The sequence below is a fragment of the Strix aluco genome, chromosome 36 (assembly GCF_031877795.1).
Source record: "Strix aluco isolate bStrAlu1 chromosome 36, bStrAlu1.hap1, whole genome shotgun sequence".
In the NCBI taxonomy this organism is placed as follows: Eukaryota; Metazoa; Chordata; class Aves; order Strigiformes; family Strigidae; genus Strix; species Strix aluco.
Window position 1 is genome coordinate 99456 of NC_133966.1, and position 7973 is coordinate 107428.

General features: G+C 47.4%; 1 protein-coding gene across 1 annotated transcript; it reads left to right on the forward strand.

The window, feature by feature from the left end:
• The first annotated feature begins 310 nt into the window (after positions 1 to 310).
• Positions 311 to 7038, forward strand: LOC141917250 (C-type lectin domain family 2 member E-like). The gene is made up of 4 exons (XM_074810354.1): positions 311 to 368; positions 1858 to 1956; positions 2705 to 2877; positions 6883 to 7038. Exons 1-4 carry the CDS (start codon positions 311 to 313, stop codon positions 7036 to 7038), a joined length of 486 nt encoding a protein of 161 aa, XP_074666455.1.
• Positions 7039 to 7973: the final 935 nt, after the last annotated feature.

Below are 7973 nucleotides of genomic sequence, written 5' to 3' on the forward strand. Positions count from 1 at the left end.
GTAAATTTTAATTGGGCGGAGAAAACCGGTGTCCTCTTAAAAACCACTGCTCCTCTTAAAAAAAAAAGTGGTTTTGGTTCAAGACAGCAGCTTCAAAAAAAACCCCAACCAACCTTCCATCTACTTTCTCATCTTGGTACGTTCCACCGAGGGAAATACGCGTCCCCTGGAATTTGTGACATTTATTTTCTTTCCCCAACATCATTCCTGAAAAGCCTGTGGGGAGGCTGAGGACCAACAGCCTTCGTGACACCTCTGATAGGTGAAACTTTTGCTTGGCAGGTGAAACCTGTGGTGGTGGAACCCGAAAATGAAGGAAACGAGCGTTTATTCTGGATTTTGGGCTGTGGAAAGGAGCTCGCGGGCAGGTAACTGTAGAGTGATGAGCTGACTAATCGCTGTGTATTTTGTTGTTTTTTTTTTAATACGTCTATAATTTGTGAACAAAAACCAGCTGAGGTAAGGGAGGGGGGTTGTAGGAAAAAAAAGAAGCTTTTTCTAGCACTTCCTTCAGGGGAAAATTTTTGTCAATTTTTGTTCTATTCAGCCTCATTTCAGATGCTTTGAGATGACTCATCCTCCGTGAGGCACACGAGTCACTGTTGCTTTTGGGTCTTTTTTTTTTTTTTTTTTTTTTCCCCCCAAAGATTCCAAATTTCTGCTTTTTTCTGAACGAGAAGAAAGAAATTTTTGGACAGCTGAAGTGTTAAAAGACCCCCCAAAAATAAGTCTGGGATTTAAGTCCAGTTTAGACACCTCAGCGAGATATATATTACTCTCGGCCTTCCCTTCAACACTGACCTATTTTAGTTCTCCCAACTCTTCCTCCCATCTCCATCATCCTCTTGGTACACAATAAGGTAGAAAAGGGGCTTTTTGGGTCTCTCTCTACCCAGCCAGGGACTAAGATTTTGAGGGATCTTCTTTTGATTTGGCATATTTGTTGATTTTTTTTTTATTTGTTGATTGTTTTATTTGATGATTTTTTCAATTGTTGGTCTTTTTATTTGTTGATTTTTAAAAATATTTATTGATTTTTTTATATGTCATTTTTTTATTATTTGGTGTATTTGGTTTCTGACTTTCTAATATTTTTGCATGGGGGGGAAAAAAAGGGGAAAGGTGTTTTTCTTCCCCATGAGATTTAGTTCATGTGATAGATGGGGACAAAGAGGGGGAAGCCTAAAAGAAAAATGGGAGAAGCTCCATGGGGTGAAACCACAGATTTTTCAGTAAAACCCTTAAGAAACAGAATTTTCTTTGCTCGTGGGGGAAAGAGCATGTTCTGGATCAGAAGACCCAGCGATGGAGTGACGATGACTTGAGTTGTTTGCAGGGTCCAAAGTGTCTCAGTTTAGGTGGAGCAAGAAGTTCACTGAGCCTTAATAATGAAGTAGAACCCAGAAATTAAAATATAATTTGAATTATGGTGCATTTTGGAGCAGTTTACAGCTGGAATTGGGGAGGAGACAATGTCCCCCTGCTAAGGCAGAGTTCTCAGAAGTAAAAAATAGATATAATTTGATTCCATGTGGAGAATTTTTGATGTTTCTCCCCCAAAATGACAGCAAGTCCACCTGGTGCGGGCAAGAGACTAACCTCTCATCATTTGGGTGTCAAATGATGCCTGTCCTTGAGGAAGACTCTTCCCAAAGATGCTTTTGATGAGCATCATCCAAGTGATGTGGGGCTCGGTGCTCTCCACACTGGCCTGAGATGGGGAGATTGCGTTAAAAGTCCCCTTCATCCTTGAGCAAAAGGAGAAAAAAAACATCTTTTGGGCCAACAGCCTGGACCTGGAGCGTGTTGCTCCCCTCTGTAGCCCTGCAAAGGTGTTGAAGGCCACTTCTCCTGCAGGTTACAGCCTCGAGATGAAGCCGGAGGCGTGTGTTGCCTGTCAGGTGACGATGGCGGTGCTGTTCATGGCTCTGCTCATCACGGCCGTCGCTTTTGCAGGTGGGTATCAAGGTTTTTTGTCCTGTGGGGAATGTCTGGGAGATACTTTGGGTTGTTGCACGTGTGCCAGATCCACGCTCCCAGGGAAGATGCAGCCCAACCCAAGATGTCCTCTTCAGGAGAGGGACATTTCAATGGGCAGAGAAGCTTTTCTACAGAAGACCAAACCCATCTGCTCCATGTAGGAGCTGATGTTGTCTAGAAACCCTTAAAAAACCAACAGAAAGAGCAGTTTCATGGGTACAGTCACTTGGGCTTTCTCAAAGGTGTTTTTTCAGAGAAGAAGGGGGCCGTTTGCTGCTTGTCCAAGCAGCAAGAGATGTTGGCACGAGTCCCACCAAGCCAAGAAGTCTGCAGGAACAAGAGAACTTCTTTTTCTGTCCTTCGGCCATCGCTATTTTTGTGTTAATGACTGATAGCAATACCTAGGGGGGCGTTTAGGAATAGAGCTCTTGTAGAAATCCTCCTTAAAACTTTTGTTTTTGAAGGCCACCACCCTGTTTTTCTTCTTTGAAGGTACAGCACCCCCATTACTTGCCCAACGCCACAACGCTGGGAGAAGATTTGAGCTTGTTTTCTCCCTCCAACCCACCCAAGATTTCTCTTGGTGTCTTCATTTTTTCTTTCCTCCTGCTGTTGAGGCAGATGCAAGACTTTTGGAGGCCACGGGGTGGAGGATGACCTTCCCCACCCCAGAGAGGCAAGGGGAAGGTGTTTCTCCTTAATGCTGTTGCTCTATCGATGACAGTGCAGGCTTTTCAGCCTTGTCCCCAACCCTGCTTCCGGTGTCCATTCGACTGGATCGGCTACAGAGGAAAATGCTACTATTTTTCGGAAGCTGAGGGGAACTGGACATCCAGCCGGGACAACTGCTCGGCTCTTGGTGCTTCCTTGGCCTTGCTCGACAGCGTGGAGGACTTGGTAAGGAGATGTGAGGACGTGCTTAGCGTGAGGGGGAAAAAAAAAGCCACCAACGTATTTGCTACCTTTTGGTTTCTTTGACCACTCTTCCAAGATCTTCCTTGGAGATCTGGGGTGAGGAGATGGGGAAAATGGTTTTCTTGAGGGTAGGTCATCATGGTTTTCTTCAAATTTCTCACCAAAGTCAATCTATAGCAAAAAGAAGCCCCGTTTCTATGCAATAATAAAGTTCTGCCTCAAAGAATACAGTTTTTGGTAGCAGATTGAAAGGTTCAAGCACCAAAAGAGCCCTAAAGGAACAACTGGTAAAATTTAGATTTATTGGGTGGAAGGAGGTTTCTGCAGACCTGAGGTGCTCAACGCCTACTTTGCCTCAGTCTTTAGCAGTGGAACTGGCTGTTCCCTGGACACCCAGCCTCATGAGCTGGGAGATGGGGAGGGGAAGCAGAATGAGGTCAGCACAGTTGAAGAGGAGGTGGTCAGAGACCTGCTGCACCACTTGGATGCACACAAGTCTGTGAGACCGGATGGGTTACACCCAAGGGTGCTGAGGGAGTTGGCAGATGTGCTCACCAAGCCGCTTTCCATGATTTACCTGAAGTCATGGCTAACTGGGGAGGTCCCATTGGACTGGAGGGTGGCAAATGTGACACCCATCTACAAGAAAGGCAGGAAGGAGGATCCAGGTAACTATAGACCTGTCAGTCTGACCTCGGTGCCAGGGAAGGTCATGGAGCAGGTCATCTCGAGTGCCATTGAAAGTCATATAATGGACAACCAGCGGATCAGGCCCAGTCAGCATGGGTTTATGAAAGGCAGGTCCTGCCTGACAAACCTGATCTCCTTCTACGACAGGGTGACCTGCTTATTGGATGAGGGAAAGGCTGTGGATGTAGTTTACCTTGACTTCAGTAAGGCCTTTGACACCGTTTCCCACAGCATTCTCCTGGCGAAACTGGCTGCTTGTGGCTTGGATGGGCACACGCTTTGCTGGGTGAAAAACTGGCTGATGGCCGGGCCCAAAGAGTTGTGGGGAACGGAGTTAAATCCGGTTGGCGGCCGGTCACAAGTGGTGTCCCCCAGGGCTCGGTTTTGGGACCACTCCTGTTTAACATCTTTATTGATGATCTAGATGAGGGGATCGAGTGCACCCTCAGTAAGTTTGCAGATGACACCAAGTTGGGTGGGAGTGTTGATCTGCTCGAGGGTAGGGAGGCTCTGCAGAGGAATTTGGACAGGCTGGAGCGATGGGCTGAGGCCAACTGGAGGAGTTTCACTAAGGCCAAATGCCGGGTGCTGCCCTTGGGCCACAACAACCCCCAGCAGCGCTACAGGCTTGGGGAGGAGTGGCTGGAGAGCTGCCAGTCAGAGAGGGACCTGGGGGTGTTGATTGACAGCGGGCTGAACATGAGCCAGCAGTGTGCCCAGGTGGCCAAGAAGGCCAATGGCATCCTGGCTTGTATCAGCACTAGCGTGGCCAGCAGGGACAGGGAAGGGATCCTGCCCCTGTACTTGGCCCTGGTGAGGCCGCACCTCGATGACTGTGTTCAGTTTTGGGCCCCTCACTCCAAAAAGGCCATTGAATGACTCGAGCGTGTCCAGAGAAGGGCAACGAAACTGGTGCAGGGTCTGGAGCACAGGTCTGATGGGGAGCAGCTGAGGGAACTGGGGGGGTTTAGTCTGGAGAAGAGGCTGAGGGGAGACCTCATCGCCCTCTCCAACTCCCTGAAAGGAGGTTGCAGAGAACTGGGGACGAGTCTCTTTAACCAAGTAACAAGCAATAGGACAAGAGGTAATGGCCTCAAATTGTGCCAGGGAAGGTTTAGACTGGATATTAGGAAGCATTTCTTTACGGAACGGGTAGTCAGGCGTTGGAATGGGCTGCCCAGGGAGGTGGTGGAGTCCCCATCCCTGGAGGTGTTTAAGAGTAAAGTTGACTTAGCGCTGAGGGATCTGGTGTAGCTGGGAACTGTCAGTGTTAGGTCAATGGTTGGACTGGATGATCTTCTAGGTCTTTTCCAACCGAGACAATCCTGTGATTCTGTGATTCAATTCTGTGAGTTGATGGGAGGTGGCCGAGGCTCCCTGGCAGGGCAGCGCTGCTGTTCAGTTCTGCTCCCAGACACCCAGCAAGGGGCAGTACCTGTGGATGCTGGTTTCTGTCATCATCCAGACATCGTGTTAGGAGCTTTGTGGTGTAGAAGATACCCTTTCCTCACAAACTGAAGAAGTTCCTCCAAGACCCTGTTTACTTTCTTTTCCTTGTTGGCAAGCAGTGTGGGTGGCTTCTGCTGAGGGGCTGGCGGGAGTAAGGAGCCAGAAGAACAGAGGGGGTGCTAGGTTTTCACAGGTCAGAATAAGAAAAAAAGGTTAGCATCTGAGAAACTGTTCTTCCTCCTAAACAACTTGCTCAGCAGAATATTCTTGCGTGATTGGCAGTGATAGATAAAAGCTTGGATAGGTGGATCTCCTAAATACTGAGAATGTGTGTCAAACCTGCAAAGATGGTCACCACCTCCCCCAAGAGTGGCATTACAGAATCACAGAATCGTCTGGATTGGAAAAGACCTTAAAGATCATCCAGTCCAACCATCAACCCAACATTAACAGTTTCCAACTACACCAGATCCCTAAGTGCTATGTCGACCCTACTCTTAAACACCTCCAGGGATGGGGACTCCACCACCTCCCTGGGCAGCCCATTCCAACGCCCAACAGCCCCTTCTGTAAAGAAATGCTTCCTAATATCTAGTCCAAAGCTTCACTCTGCAAACTTACTGAGGGGGCACTCGATCCCCTCGTCTAGATCATCAATAAAGATGTTAAACAGGAGTGGCCCCAAAACCAAGCCCTGGGGGACACCACTCATGACCGGCCGCCAGCTGGATTTAACTCCGTTCACCACAACTCTTTGGGCCCGGCCATCAGCCAGTTTTTCACCCAGCAAAGCGTGTGCCCATCCAAGCCACGAGCAGCCAGTTTCGCCAGGAGAATGCTGTGGGAAACGGTGTCAAAGGCCTTACTGAAGTCAAGGTAAACTACATCCACAGCCTTTCCCTCATCCAATAAGCAGGTCATCCTGTCGTAGAAGGAGATCAGGTTTGTCAGGCAGGACCTGCCTTTCATAAATCCATGCTGACTGGGCCTGATCCCCTGGTTGTCCCGCATGTGCTGTGTGATGGTACTCAGGATGAGCTGCTCCATCAGCTTCCCGGGCACTGATGTCAAGCTGACAGGCCTGTAATTTCCCAGATCATCCTTCCGACCCTTCTTATAGATGGGCGTCACATTGGCCAGTTTCCAATCTGTCGGGACCTCCCCGGTCAGCCAGGACTGCTGGTAAATGATGGAAAGCGGCTTGGCGAGCACCCCAGCCAGCTCCTTCAGCACCCTCGGGTGTATCCCATCAGGTCCTATAGACTTGTGTGTGTCTATGTGATGCAGTAGGTCACTGACTATCTCCTGGATTGTGTGTGGGGGGAGTCGTTCTCCCAGTCTCTGTCCTCTGGCTGAGGAGGCTGGATTCCCTCACTACAACTGGTCTTGCTATTAAAGACTGAGGCAAAGAAGGCATTAAGGACCTCAGCCTTCTCCTCATCACTTGTGACCATGTTTCCTCCTGCATCTAGCAGGGGATGGAGACTCTCCCTGGTCTTTCTTTTGCTGTTGACATACTTATAGAACCATTTCTTGTTATCCTTGATTGCTGAAGCCAGGGTAATTTCCAGCTGGGCTTTAGACCTCCTGATTTCTGCCCTGCATAGCCTCACAGCATCTTTGTAATCACTGTGAGTGGCTAGCCCCTTAATTAACTCCTAGAGAGGTGTGGAAAGTAATGATAATCTGGACAAGAGCAATGCTACTCATGAATGAGAATTAGGGAAATAAAAAAGTCTTTCAAAGTAACTCTGCAAACATGCCAATTCCATAGTTCTGTAAATAATGAACTGAGACATCTCCTTGCGATGAACTGCTGAGGTTACTGAGATGGGTGGTTTCCATCAGAATGGTTTCAAAGCCATCATTCCTGCAGTGACCGATTTCTGCCACAAGATGCCACCATTTCACTACAAATGGTGTCAGACTGCAGAACTACAGTTAACACAAAAGGTGAAAGCTGAAGTTGAGGACAGGTTTTTGGAACAGTTTAATATGGATTAGCCTGTGCAGTATAATAGACCCTTTTCAAATGAACATGGTGATACTGATGCAGTTCAGTGAGATTTATATTGCTGTAGAAACTCTGGTCATTCAAACGTTCCAACTATGAAGTCATCAGTCACAACTTTAAACATTTAGACATAACATACAGACTAGTTACTGCGTCTCAGCAGATGGATGGTGGCTGTGGCTGAGCTCTCTGCTCTCCAGCCAGGTGGTGCTTTTTTCCCCGATGTATAAGAGAGGGAAAAAGAAAGAAAATGCAAAGCAGCATGGTGAAAGACCTGAATGACCCGAAATGTGCAGCCCTACAAGACCAATGAAAAGAATGTAAAGGTGAGTAGTTGAAATGTAGGAGAGAATTAGAATAACCACATTGTAAAAATTAGGATCTCACCCAGATCACGGTAAGTTCTGTAAGAGGATTGGGAGATGGAACAGCAGGGAAAAGAGTTGATGGGTAAGAGGAGAAATTGAGGTGTGTGTGAGCAACAAGTTTATCCATCACTTCTCACAGCAGTGGCTAATATGGAAAGATGACTGTCCTAAATACCACCTTTACCAGTAGTAGAGAGGAAATGTTCATAAAAAAACCTAAAATTGCTATTTTTTTTAGAAAAAGTTGCTGATAGAGATTTTGAGATACTAACGAATTACAGTCATTAAAACCAGATAGCCGTGAAGGATGATACAAATGAAAGTAGCTGTGTGTTACTACAAGTTAAAAAAAAGTTCAGAGGGTTGTTGGAGCTCCTAGAGCACACTGCCCAGCCTCAGGACGTGAGCTGCACTGTGCTGTGTGCACACGTGTGGTGTTACTCTGTCAGAAATACGGCTGCACACGTGCAGTGGAACGAGACTGCCCACTGACCTTTGGCTCTCTCCAATGTGTCTGTCTGTCCCTCTGCAGTTGTTTACATGGAAAATAACTGCCT